This window comes from Myotis daubentonii, chromosome 3 (assembly GCF_963259705.1).
Source record: "Myotis daubentonii chromosome 3, mMyoDau2.1, whole genome shotgun sequence".
Taxonomy (NCBI): domain Eukaryota; kingdom Metazoa; phylum Chordata; class Mammalia; order Chiroptera; family Vespertilionidae; genus Myotis; species Myotis daubentonii.
The window spans coordinates 201496799-201511358 of NC_081842.1; the positions used below are offsets into that span (position 1 = coordinate 201496799).

General features: G+C 50.3%; 1 protein-coding gene across 11 annotated transcripts in view; it reads right to left on the bottom strand.

The window, feature by feature from the left end:
- Window positions 1-14560, bottom strand: part of PTPRU (protein tyrosine phosphatase receptor type U) — a 79187-nt gene that overhangs the window by 52316 nt on the left and 12311 nt on the right. For all 11 annotated transcript variants that reach the window (XM_059690479.1, XM_059690476.1, XM_059690478.1 and 8 more), the window contains exons 2-7: window positions 10189-10320; window positions 6061-6332; window positions 5487-5568; window positions 5267-5382; window positions 4889-5063; window positions 4082-4375 (exon numbers count right to left, since the gene is read on the bottom strand). In XM_059690479.1, coding sequence (XP_059546462.1) covers window positions 4082-4375; window positions 4889-5063; window positions 5267-5382; window positions 5487-5568; window positions 6061-6332; window positions 10189-10320 — 1071 coding nt within the window. The remainder of the gene's footprint in view (window positions 1-4081; window positions 4376-4888; window positions 5064-5266; window positions 5383-5486; window positions 5569-6060; window positions 6333-10188; window positions 10321-14560) is intronic.

A 14560-nucleotide genomic window follows, 5' to 3' on the forward strand; every position in this document is an offset into this window, starting at 1 on the left:
CACTATTTTTACACTTTTGGGGGCAGGGGGAACACAGGAGAAAATCTTTGGAATCTAGGGTTATGCAAGGAGTTCTTAAACTTGACATCAAAAGCACAATTAATAAAAGAAAATTTTTATAAATTGGCCTCATCAAAATTAAAAGTGGTTGTTCTGTGACAGACCAGGTAAAGAGGATAAAAAGACAAGTTAAAAGCTGAGAGAAAAGTATTTCCAAACTACATATCCAACAAAAGGACTAGTATCTAGAATGTGTAAATACCTCTCAAAACTCAACAGTAAAATATGAATAATCCACTCAGAAAATGGGCAAAAACACAAACAATTCACCAAAGAGGAATGCAGATGGCAAACAGCACATGAAAAGATGTTCAACATCACTAGGCATTAAGGAGATGCAAATTAAGACCAGGATGGCATATTACTATACACCTCTCAAAATGGCTAAAATGACAAAAATTATGACACCACCAAATTTTGGCAAGGATGCAGAAAATTGAATAACTCATACATTGCTGGTGAAAATGTAAAATATATAGGCATTCTGGCAGTTTCTGATAAAACTAAATGTGCCCTTAGCATATGACCCATCAGCAGACTCCTTGGGCATTTATCCCAGAAAAATGAAAGTTTATGTTCATGAAAAACCTATACTAAAATGCTCATAGCAGCTTTACTTGTAATAGCAAAAAAGTGGTACCAGTCCAGATGTCCTTCAACTGGTGAAAGGTTAAACAAAGTGTGGTATATCCATATCATAGAATACTACTCAGCAATAAAAAAGAATAAATTACTAATATACACAACAACCTGGATGAATCTCCAGGGAATTATATTGAACAAAGAAAAACCAATCTCAGTGCCAAGACAATTCAATGGGGAAGAATAATCTTTTCAATACATGGTTCTGGGCCCCTAGCTGGTGTGGCTCAGTTAGTTGAGCATCATCCCATGCACCAAGAGGTTAAATTCCTGATCAGGGCACATGCCTGGGTTTCGGGCTCAATCCTCAGTAGGGGGTGCACAGGAGGCTGCTGATAGATGTGTCTCTCTCCCTCTCCCTTCCTCACTCTCTAAAATCAATAAAAACATATATAAAAACTGCTAAAGTCATCTTCTAAAGTAAATAAATTAAATAATAAATAAATAGTGTTGGGACAACTGGACATCCACATGCAAAAGAATAATGCTGGACCCTTACCTCACACCACATACAAAAATGAACTTAAAATGGATCAAGAGCCTAAATGTAAGAGCTAAAACTATAAAACTCCTAGAAAAAATAGAGATAAATCTATTAGGTTAGGCAGTAGTTTGTTATTTTTGTTTTAGATGGGACATCAAAAGCACAAACAATAAAAGAAAAAATATATAAATTGGGCTTCATCAGAATTAAAAACTTTTGTGCTTCAAAAGACACCATCAAGAAAGTTAAAAGACAACCCACAGAATGGAAGAAAATGTTTGCAAATACATCTGATAAAGGTTTAGCATCTATAATATATGAAGAACTAGAGGCCCAGTGCACAAAATTCTGCCCTGGGGGGGGAAGGGGGAGGGTCCCTCAGCCTGGCCTGCACTCTCTCTCAGTCCAGGACCCCTCGCTCCTTACCACCCGCCTGCTCGCTGTTCCTTAGCACTGCTGCGGAGGTGGGAGAGGCTCCCGCCACCACCGCTGCACTTGCCAGCTTTGAGCCCAGCTTCTGGCTGAGCAGTGCTCCCCCTGTGGGAGCACAATGACCACCAGGGGCAGCTCCTGTGATGAGCATCTGCCCCCTGGTGGTCAGTGCGCATCATAGCAACCGGTCGTTCTGGTCATTCCGCCATAACAGTCGCTTAGGCTTTTATTATATAGATTCCTAAACTCAATAACAACAACAACAAAACTTAAAAATAGGTAAAGGGTTTGAGTAGACACTTCTACAGAGAAGACATACCAATGACCAATAAGCACATGAAAAAAAATGTTCATTATCATTAACCATCAGGGAAATGCAAATCAAAACCACAATGAGATACCACTTCATACCCCCTAGGAGGGTTATTAATAAGAAGACAGGTAATAAATGTTGACAAGAATATAGAGAAATTAAAACCCTCATATACTACTGATGGGAATGTAAAACGGTGCAGCTGTTCCTCAAAGGTTAAACATAGTTACCATATGGCATATACACTATATAACCAGAAGAAATAAAAACATATGTCCACCAAAAACCTGTACATGAATATTCATAGCAAAACTGTTCATAATAGCCAAAAAGTATAAACAATCCAAATGTCCATCAACTGGTGAATGGATAAATGGTGGTATTGTCCAAATAACAGAATACTATTCAGCAATAAAAAAAGAATAGAGTACTGATATATACCACAACGTGGATAAACCTTAAAAACATTATCCTAGGTGAATGGAGCCAGTCACAAAAAATAACTGTATATTGTAAGATTTCATTTATATAAAATGTTCACAAAAAGGTAAATATGGATTTTTGTAAATATAAGCACATGAAGAAAGCCACACCGACAAAGTAAATGAGTGGTTGCCTGGTGTTGGAGGTGTTAGGAAGAAATGAGGGGTGGACTACTAAAAGATACAAGGTTTCCTTTTGGGATGATGAAAATGTTCTAAAGTTGATTGTGGTGATGGTTGCACAACTCTGTGAATATGCTAAAATCCACTGGATTGTACATTCTAATGATTGAATTGTATGAGATGTGAATTATATCTCAATAAAAATGGTACCAAATTTAAAAATCAATTCCAAAAGTTTATATACTGTATGATTTCATAAATTATATAACTTTTTAAATATGTTTTTATTGATTTAGAAAGAGAAGAAGGGAGAGGGAGATGGAGATAGAAACATCAATGACAGAGAAACATTAACACGTTGTCCCCTGCTGGGGATTGAGCCCAAAACCCAGGCATGTGCCCTGACATCTTAGTGCGTGGGTCAACTCAAGCACTGAGCCACACCGGCAGGACTATATAATATTTTTGAAATGATAAAATTTTAGAAATGAAGGACAGATTAGTGGTTCTCAGGAATGTGGTGGAAGAAGGAATGGAGGCTAGTGTGGATTTAAAAGAACACCACCCAGGATTCTTAAGTTGATTGAACTGTTCAGTATCTAGGTTTGTGGCAAATACACAAACCTACACATGTGATAAAAGCGAATAGAACTAAATACACACACACACACACATATACACAAATGGCAACACGTGAAACTGGAGAAGTCTGAATAAGATCTGTGGGTTGTATCACTGTCAACATCTTGATTGTGATATTATACTACAGTTTTGGGAAATGTTACCATTGCAGGAAATGGGTAACGTGTATAGGGAATTCTCTCTCTTGTCTTACAACTGCATATAAATCTGTAATTATTATAATAAAAAATCCAATTAAAAACAAATGCTTAAATCACAGAGTGAGAAAATTGTTTTGTTCTCAATTTCTCTTCAGATTAAAAATAATGGCTTCTCTGGTGCAGGTGTGCCATCACTCCTAGCAGACGCTTCAGCCCTTCAACGTGGAAGAGCAATGCCCAGACAAGAGACTCAGCTACAATTTAATAACACACTTTCTTCATGTGGTGGTAAGTTGTTTATTTTATCTAGGTAACATAATGTCGAATGATGGGCACAGAGTCTGGAGCCAGCCAGGCAAGGGTTCCAATGCCAGTTCCTCCACTTACTAGCTCTGGGCCAGTAACCTAACATCTTTGTACCTCATTGATTTTTCACTCTCTCTCCCTCTCCCTTCCTCTCTCTCTAAAATTTTTCACTCTCTCTATAATTTTTCATCTATAAAATGAATATGAACACTATTGCTATGAATATTCGTGTACAGGTTTTTGTGTGTTGTGAGTTTTAAATCAGAGAGAGAGAGAGAGAGAGAGAGCATGTACATGTGCGTTATGTGTCTGGCACAAAGTGTTAGCTATTATTATCTTTACCATAACAAGGACTGAGAAAAAATCACGTTTTAGAAAGTTTTAGAAGCACAGCTGCAGGCCATACTACCTCAGAATGCGCCACTTCCCCCCTTGGATGCCCGGAGCCCATACTCACCTGCGCACTTGGTGCGGCTGACCAGGGGCGGCCCAGGGCGGCCAGTGCCACCGTCCCCCGGGCGCGTGAGGAGCACGCTGATCTCGTACTCAGTGTCGGGGTCCAGGTGCCACAGCTTGTAGGTCTGCAGGTTGACGGCGTGCACCTCTGCCCACGGGCCGCGCGCCATGCGGTACTCAATCTCCTTGCGCACAATGGGCCCATCGCCAATGATGGAGTTGGTGTTGAGCTGGATGATGAGGTAGGTGGGACCTGCGCGCAGCAGCTGCGGGGGCGCGATGGGAGTGGGGGGCTCTACGAGGACATGGGGTAGAGGCGGAGCCAACGGATGCTGCTGTGAGGTCTCGGGCCCCAGCTCCGAGCGGATCACACCCAAATCCCAAGCGTCTTCCCAGGCCTTTCATGCAACCCCCAGGCCCTCGGCCAGGACGCTTCCCCAGCCCCATTAAATGCCCCGGACCATGAAGGGCCCCCCACCCCAAAGTCTGACCCCAGCCTCACCTCTCAGCCCACGCCCTCTCCCTCGATCCCCAAGTCCTCGCCTCCAGGAGCTGATTGCAAGCCTATTCGGGTTAACCCACGGTCCCTAAGGCCTGGCACCGCCTTATAGGTTCACACCTTGTCTCTCCCACCCCCCGCCCCACCCCCAGGCCTGGTCTCTCCATCAGACCCCCGCCCCCTCGATCAGACCTTTTCTCTGGAGAGACACTGCCGGCTGTGCAGGTCCCTGAAGACCCTGTTACCGCACCCCTGCAAACCTGCCCCTCCACCCGTCGGCCCCGCCCCCGCGAGCTCGCGCGCGCTGACCCTTGACGATGAGCTCCGCGAAGTTGGAGACGCCCGCGCCGCGCGGGGCCTGGGACACGCAGCGGTACAGGTCCTGCTCCTCGCGGCCCACGGCGGCCAGCGGGAAGGTGGCGAGGAAGCGCCGGTGGCTGATGTGCCGCACGCCGGCCGCGGGCACCAGCGCCCCGCTCTGCCGCTGCTCGAGGAGAGAGAGGGGTGAGCGGGTCAGGGACGCGGGGGGAGAGCGTCCCCATCTCCCTTTTACCCGGCGAAGGGAATAGCAACTGTCCTGGCCCCATTGAGCCGTCCCTGGGGGGATGGAGGCACCCGAGAGGGCGGAGAGAGCCAGTGCCCAGAAGAACCCCCAACACCCTTTGGCCAAGGCCCCACCCTCCTCACCTGCAGGAGAAAATGTTCCGCCTCCGCCGCCCTGCCCGCCGCCATGCACTGGAAGGAGGCGTTCTGGCCCGCGTTGACCTCCACGTCGCCCAGGCGGAAGAAGTGCGGGGCCTTTGCTGCGGGAATATGCCCGCGGGGTGAGCTGGGCCTGCGCCCCCTGCAGGCAGGAGCCCTGACCGCCCGCACCCCTCCCCTTGCGCCCGAGGCGGCCGGGACTCACCGCAGGGGTAGCTGAGCAGCAAGATGTCGTCCAGGCCCATGTAGCCCCTGCGGTCTGGGGAGATGAGGGCCTCAAACAGCACCTGGGGGAGGCGGGAGGGTCCCTGTCATACCGACTTTCCGCCAGCCCTGCCTGGGGAGGTGTCCACAAGAGCCCCCTTTCAGCTCTGCTCCAGCCCCTTCCTCAAACCAGCAGAGGTCAGCCCAGCTCACAATGACTGCCCAACCAAGCCAGCTAGCTGTGGGAGGCGGTGTCAGCCCTCAGAGCTAACACGGTCAAGGCCAGAGGACAGTTACCTTCAAGTAGCAAAACTCTTCCCAGCCAGACAGGGATTCCAGGCCAGCACAGTTCCAACTCACTCTTGACCCCAGCTCTGACGCTGAACCCAGACTGAACTGTCACTGAATAACCCAATGCTGATCACTGACTGACTCCTGGCCTTGACCACAGATTGCCTCCTGATGCTGAACATAAACTAATTCCATCCTCAGCCACTCACTCACTCTGGCCTCAAGCTGACACCTCACTACCCCCACCCTCAAGCATAGCTGACCACAGACTGAACTCAGCCCACCTGATATTCATTGGGCCAGAAGGTGCTGACAGCCATTTCAGCCTGGTGCCACTGACGGCCATGGGATCCCGTCATATTCCAGACAGCGCTGCCCAGGGGACCGCCATTGACCCGCACGTAGATACCCAGTGTGCCCGGGCTGTGCCCATCCCGGCTGTACAGGAAGTAGCTGAACTGCACACAGTGGGTGTCATTCTCGCTCAGGCTCTGGAAGATGACATGGGCCCGCTGGCCTGGAGCATGCTGGGAAGCATTGACCATCAAGTAGGAACCTGAAAGGAGAGGAGGAAGAGTCAGGAGTTCAGGAGACCTGGAGGACCAGGGTCAGGTGGGCACAGAGGAGTGGGCAGAAACCAAGGACCCCAGGAATTTGGACAACACCATGAATCCGGAGTCCCGAGTTCTGGACCCAGCTCTGATTCACTGGGTAAGTCCCTTCACTTTCCTACATCTATTTCTGCCGGGGTCCAACCCCAGCAGGTCCAGGGGTCCCCAAAGGCGTGGACGGAGTCGGCGAAGAAGGAATGACATGGAGACAGCGTTCAGTTGATCAGCAACCTAGCCAGGATCTCTAGCCCGGATCTCCAGAGAGGTTCTGCTTCGGATCTCCAGCGAGGCTCTGCAGCCATGTTCCCTCGCTAGGTTCCCCAGCCAGGCTCTGTCCAGGCTCTCCAGTCAGATTCAGTGTCCAGGTTCCAGTCAGGTTCTCCTGCCAATCTCTGTAGTCAGGTTCAGTCCAGGATCCCTTGCCATGTTCTCCCCCTAGGCTCTGTCTCTAGGCTCCGAGGCCAGTCCCTCTCCAGGATCCTCCGGCATGCTCTCGCCAGCGAAGTTCTTCTGTCTCTAGAGAACGTTCTGTGTAGGTTCTGTGCCTAGGCTCTGTCTCTCTTGGTCCTGTCTTCCAAGCCCTGTGTCCTTAGTTCTGTGTTCTGAGTTCTGAGTTCTGAGTTCTGAGTGTTTCTGTCTTGTTACAACTGTATTTATACCAGTTGATTCAATCCTATCAATCTCTATTACAAAGGTTAGGGCGTTTCTTATCTCCATTCCAGGGAGAAAAGATTATGTAGTTTAAGCATGATTGTTCGTAGTTAAAGGGATTAATTACCCGCCTGGCACTTAGTTGAGGGGTTTTATTCCCTCCCTAAATTCAGGGGAAAATCCCTACCTGGGGATTCAACCTTTCTCAGAAAGGTGACCTTGGTTAAAACACAGCGCCAAGAAGGTGAGCAAACATATTAAGAACAGTATGCCATATATGCCAGGTCCCTTGAAACAGCAAGGATGGACCGGCTCCCGGCATATTTCCCAAAGGAGAGACTTGGAGCAGAAAAAAACACAGAAGTCTGACTTTAACACAACCCTTTCTTGCTCCTCACTACCTGCAATCACAACCCAAGCTCATGCCGATCCAAGGCTTTCCCCACGCTCTGAGCTGTCCTTGGAGGCAGGGACCATGTCATTCATCTCAGCAGTCAAGAGTCTGGCACGACAAGCCCTCAAAGGCAACCTCTTCTGAAGTCTCCCCCCCCTCCTCCCTCCTTCTGCGGGCTTCTCTCCTGGCCCTTAGATCATGAATAAAGGTGTGTGTGTTTCCCACCAGCCTATGATGCCTCAGGGTTCCACTGTGTCCCCAGCACAGGCTCTGAACCCAAGCAGAATGACTGTATAGAACAGATTCAATGAAAAGACTCTAACTTCCCTTCCAGCCCCCATCTCCTGAGTCTAAATTCCTGGGTTACATGTCTCTTGATTTCCAACCTAGAGAAAGGCAGCCCTGCCCCTTCCCCAGAGATCCAGGCTGTCTGCTGGCCTGGAAGTCGGGTGACGGAGTGGGCAGACTCCTCAGGACCTGGCTGAGGGATTATGGCTTCCCTTCTGTGGGGAGAAGGCCCCAGCAGCTGCCAACGGGGTGCCCGCAGCCACCCAGCACTGCCTCCTCCCGGGCTTGGCTGCCAGCCAACACAAGCTCATTCAGCTCCCAGCTCTGGGATGACTCCCCAGGGACTCCAAGGAGGCGATCTCATTCATCTCTGTGAGCCAGAAGCCTGTGGAGGCTGCTCCTGGTCCGGTCCTGGTGGGTAGCAAACAAAAACCCAGGTCCCCATCCCCACTCAGGAAGGGGCAGACCCCAGTCCTCCGCAGTCTCTCTAGGCCCCACACCACCCACCCCCCCTCCTCTCTCCTCTCCCTGTGAGCAGCTGTGTGCCTCTTCCTCCCCCTTTCAATCTGACACTTTGTTCTTGTCTCTTCCTTCTGCTCCCTCTGCCTTGCTCTCACTCTGCACGCCCCCCCCCCCTTTCATTTACTCCCTTCAGTCCTGTGGCTCTTCTTTCTCTCTCCTGCTCTCTGCCTCTTTCCTTCTCTCTCCACCCTAATACCCTTATCTTAAAGGAGAGCACCAAGGAAGCAGAGACTGTGCCCATCTTGCTGACCCCTGCTTCCCCAGGATCCAGCACAAGGCCCCTGCTACTTGCTAAATTTCTTTCCCCTTTCCCACTGGATATACCTCTACTTGTGTGTGGGAGAGAAAGAGAGAGCCCACACAGAGTGGTCAGGACTGTTAAAGGGGAATGCAAATCACCTTGTACCTGAGTGCCAACCAGGTACCAGACTGAGAGTGGGGCCCTGGGGATATGGAGACGGCCCACACAGTGCCCTACCGTGGGCAGCTTGATAGATCACTCTCACCCAGATCAGACTCTGATACCTGATAGTACAGGGCTCACACAAGGGACTGAGAGCCCTGAAAAGGCAGAGATGGGAGCCCCAGGGTGGGCACAGGGGCACAGGAGGGGGAGGCAGGGAGGCCTCCAGGAGGCAATGCCAATGATAAGAGATGAGGATTTGGAGACCGCCCAGGCCAGACAGTGGAGGGCCTCTCTCCTGTTGGCTTCAACTCCTGGCCTCACCACTGAGAATCTTTGCTGCCCTTCCCTGCACCCTTGACAGCAGTTCTGAGAGCCGAGACCCTGGCCCAATACTGTGACAGGGCAGAGGAAGGGGTCCGCAGGCTGTCAATTCTGAGGCTCCCTCAGCAGGCCCATGTGGTTCTCACACTGCTATCTCCTCCCACCCAGCTTTTATCGGTAATAAGGTTGATATGTTGGCCTCTATCTGTCTTACCCTTTTCTTAACTTCCAGTTGATTCTGCACCCACAGAAGAGGGGTGCTAATAATTGGGCTCCCTCAAATACCTCCAACAATAGCAACTAAACATTCATTGAACCCCTACATGCCACCCATGTTATGTACCTTATATAGACATTATCTAATAACACTGTGAAATAAATATTCTCCCCATTTTACAGGTAAGAAAATGGAGCTCAGGGAAATGAAGTGACTTGCCCAGGTCACACAGCTGATAAAGTGATAACGCCAGGATTTGAAGCTCAGTCTTCATGATTCTGGAACCAGGGTTCCAGGGGCCATCATCAGAGCAGGAGGCCAGGACTAGAATCCATGTCATTAGTCCTCCGAGTCCCAGGGCTCACAATGACACAGTTCCCCAGCCTGAAACAGGGTCAGGGCATCGTGGAATGGGAAGGATCTGGGGCTTGCAGGAAAAGGAGGCAGAGGAAGGAAGGTTTTATACATGTTCAGCCCAATGTTACTGCTCTTTCAGCATCTTCAAGTCCTGGGAACCCAGGATTCAGAGGCTCTCAGTGAATAAAGAAGGTCTTTTCTTTTTTAATATATATTTTCTTATTTCAAAGAGGAAGGGAGACAGAAAGAGAAACATCAATGATGAGAGAGAATCATTGATTGGCTGCCTTCTGAAAGCCCCCCATTGGGGATTGAGCCCACAACCCAGGCATATGCCCTAGTCAGGAATCGAACCGTGATCTCCTGGTTCATAGGTGGATGTTCATCCACTGAGCTACACCAGCTGGGCAAAAAGAGAGGGTCTTTGAATACTTGAGCCTGCACCGATTTTACAGGGAAACTCCCTGATGTACATAGCTGTGCAGTGTCCAGAGAGCTTCACCTTCACAGTGTCACGTATGTCATTACAGATGCCAAAGCAGACGAGGCCCCGAGAGGGTAAGTAATGTACCCAAGGTCACATAGCAGGGCGGCAGAATGCCCCCAGCAGGAGACAAATGGGGAATGGTGACAGAGTAGACTCACCGTGGGGCAGGTCCGCAGGAGCCCGGGTACCAGGTTGGATCCGCACCTGCTCCCACTGGAAGTCGTCGTACTGGGCCTGGCTGTACTCACAGGGCACTGCTGAGTCACTTGTCTCCTCGAAGGTGCAGCCAGCTGTGAAGGCAGGGCCTGGTTAGCCAAGGCTAGGGCGGGGCTGCTATCCAGGGGGGCTCCTGGACTACCTCCAGGTGCACCCACACTCCCTTCCTACCCACACTCCCTCCCTCTCCACAGGCCCTCCCCTCACTGCTCCCTCTAACAAAACTCTCCCTCCTCCACCCTCTCCCTCTACCAAAGCTCTCTTTTCATTGTCTCCTCCCAATACCAGACCTCCCCACATTGCCCACTCCTCCAGTACTTCCCAGGACACCCCCCCACACACACACTGCTCAACCACCCATCAAAGACCCTACCCAACAAAACTAGTTATCATTACTGCCATATCATTAGAACCTCACAACAATTCGTGAGATTAGGACTTAGAATTACCCCCATTTTACAGATGAGGAAACCGAGGCCCAAAGAAGCTGAATGAGTTTGAACTGAGATCTCCTGACTGCTAGTCAGAGCCCATCACCTGCCCCTCCACCTTCCCATAGAGGACAGACAGTAGGCCCCGGGACCAGCAGGGTCATGCATGCTCTCAGCCAGCCCTGACAGTATCTGCTTAAAAATAACAGTGGCAACAGATCATCTCAGGCTTACAACAAGCCCTGAACAGTGCTAAACTTTATAGGTGCAGACTCACATTTAGGCCTTGCCTTCTGAGCGGGTACCACTATTATTCCTACTTGACAGATGAGCTTAGAAGATTCAGTCATTGCCCAAAGTCACCCAACTTAGGTTTCTGCTTGCAGGAATATGACACACAATGGCACGGTCATATATGGACTGGGCACACACATGAGCAAAGGAAGCAAATTCTCATGATTTGGAACCAATGTTTACAGTTTAAACGAGAAGAGGAGGAAGGAATAGGGGATTGAAATAGATGTGAGTGAGACCTTTGGTTGGTAATGAGGCCCGTAAATCTTAGCTTGCTCATCAAAGCCCTGAGTTGGGCACCTAATACAAATACCGCTGGTTCAGAAAGTACCTGCACCCGATCCCTGTACTCACTCCCAAACCTCAGTGTTTGGAGTCCCCCTCAGTGATAGTCTGAAGCATCTGAGAGCTGGAAAATGCCTGAGCAAGGGGCAAGGAAGCAGGCACAAATCGTGCCAGCCCTGTCCTGGGTGCCTGCCCTTGACAGACACGGTGACTGAGGCTCCGAGGGGTGAAGGGTTCGTCCACAGTAAACGTGGTAGATAAGTGAGTGGCTTTGGTATCAGACAGACTTAGGAGTTTGGACTCCTAAGGTTCTTGACTCAGAAGTTTGCCAACCCTTTTGACTGTGGGCAAGTCACTTCTCCTTTCTGAGCCTCAGTTTCCCCATCCACACGGGGGTTGTTGAGGATTCATTGTGGGGTCCACTTAGCACCGTGCCTAGCACATGCAAGCACTCAGGGAACACCAGCTCCTCACACGTGCCACTTGAGGCTACATGAGTAGCAAGCAGGACTTGAGCCCATGTTGGTCAGCTGCCAAAGTCCCCATCTCCCACCAGAAAAGCCTTCACTATGAGAACCTGAGCTGCTTCCCAGGCTCAAGAAGAGGAGGGGAGAGAAACACAGTAATTGGAGAGTGGGTGCCGCATGCCAGGAGCAGCGGGGACTTTGCACACACAGCCAGTGACCACTCTCAGAGGCTCTTGTTTCACCTGCAGCAGGGACTTCTCTAGGTTGCTATGAGGATCACATAATGGAAACACCCAGCACAGCCAGGCACAAAGGGGCTCCCATTGTGGGGGGTTTCCCTTTCCTGTTCTTGGACCCTATCGGAGTATAAAATGATGAGTCGTGGGCATAGGGATGGCACCAAGTGGATGCAAGGAAATCACAGAAGTCTCTCTCCAGAGCTGGGGCAAGTCCTGGGCTGAGCCTTTTGCCCCTTTGTGTAAAAAGCCCTGCTCTGTACAGTGGCCTGTGGCCTGTGGGAGGTGGGTTTTAACCTCATCAGTGCTGGGAAGGTCTTAGCTTTCCCGCTAGAAAATGATCCACAGCACAGCACAGAGAGGACATCGCCAGTAGGGATGGTCAGGGAGGGCTGCCTGAAGGAGGGAACAAGTGACTTCATTCAGCCTGAGCTGAGTATGCTCCTGAGGGTCTTAGCCAAGGCCTCCCTGAGGCAGAGAGATTGCCATGAAGAGAAGCCAGAGTTTAGAGCCCTGCGAGGGTGCAGGCCCTTCCTGTTGCTACACAAGTAACAAGGCAGCTGCCCCAGAGGTCCCGCCCCTGGTCCTGGGGCGAGCCTGAGTGTGCCAGCTCTTTCCTTCATGAGCTATCAGGACTCTTCAGCTGACTGACCTGGTCAGAGGGGCACCCAGACCATTGATCTTACCCAGAATGGCCCTCAGACTGACTAACCCAGGTCAGTGACCCCACACAGACAGACCTGAGCCAGAGTGGCCCCATTGGCATTCAGATGACTGCCAGACCATCTGACTTCAGCCAGAATGACGACCAGACTGACTGACCCCTGACCTCTGCCAAATGACGCCTATAACTGACCCCAGCCAGGGTGACCTCCCCAGCTGACTGACTCCAACTAGAGTGCCCCTAGGCAGAATGACTCCCTGACCCATGTCCCTCCCCAGTCCTGTATCTCTGGGCCAGGCCCATTCCAGCCACAGCCTTAGCTGGTAGTATCTCTGGGGCCAGTCTCCCCAAGGAGAACCCCACCCCCAACCAGTCCCCAGCTCACCCTGGGATGGGAACAACCCCATCACCTCCTGTCTGGATGACACAAAGCCAAGTCCCAGCTCCTGCGAGAGACCCAACTCCTGCAAGGAGCCACCAGCCCCGGAGGTAAACACTAGACCAGACTTTGGGTTCAGAGCAAGAATGGTAGCTGGAAATCCCTCTCAGCTCCATCGACACAGACATGGGCACAGACATGTACACATATGTCACCACCACCACGAGGGGGCTGCCACCTACACCATGAGCACCTGCGCTGGTGAACCCTCACAGTAACTCAGAAGGTAAATACTATTGGTAGCGTTGTGGATTAACCTAGTTATGAATAACTGCAAAGGAGCAACGGAGCAAAAGAGCATGCCATCTGGGCAGCTTTGCCAGGAAGCTTCAGTTTAACACTCCCCAGGAAGCCACCAGTCTACTCCTCGCAGATCTGGACAGGGGAGAATAGACGCATGCCCAGTCAAGTCTGGGTGACATAGGGGAGGTACTTGTCCGTCAGTCACACCTGGGAACAGGTCATTGGCCAGAGCAGGTACGGCCGCTGCAAGTGCAGAAAGACTTGAGATATTTAATCCCCTAAACAAAGGCATTCGCTCTCTGTGTTTTCAGGACTCCTGTTGAAGGGGGTGCCCTACATTCATTGCCCTACAAGAATGCCCTCCATTCTTGGCTCCCCTACATTCATTCACATGTGAGCCATGTGAACCCCACACAATGGAGTAATGGACTGCAACTAGCCTGGTGCTGTACCGGACCCAGTTCCAGCATGGAGCAGAAACTCTGGACCCTGGCTTTGTTTATAGCTCTGCTGAATCCCCAGCTGCACATCTTTCAGGACTGGATTAAGGGAAATGGGAGTTTGGAAACCCAAGGATGTAATTCCACTCAAATAAAAATCACTCATCCTCCATGCGAGTCTCAGAAAATTTTTTCCCCTCAAAATATTGTAAGGACTCCACCCCCAGCACCCAGTGGGGAAAGGGATACCACATGCATAACACTATTATTAATCCTATTTAACAGATGGAAACTGAGGCACAGAGAGATGAGGTGGCTTGCCCGAGGCCACCCCTGAAGTCCCAGATACTGGGTGTTAAGCCACCTATATTACTCAAGAAGGTGAGGCACAGGCAGAATCAGGTGGCTTCTCCAGAGGGCACTACAGGATCAGGAGCGGGACAAGCCACCAAGGAGCTGGGAGTCAGATGTCAGGGACCCATCCTGGACGCAAACAACACACACTCCGCTCTCACTCAGAAAGATAAACACACACACAGCCCCACACTCAAATGTTTACACACACACACACACACACACACACACACACACACACACACACAGCCCTGCACTCAAATGTTCACTCACACACAGCCCCGCACTCAAATGTTCACACACACACACACACACACACACAGCCCTGCACTCAAATGTTCACACACACACACACAGCCCCACACTCAAATGTTTACACACACACACACACACAGCCCTGCACTCAAATGTTCACACACACACATACACACACACACACAGCCCTGCACTCAAATGTTCAC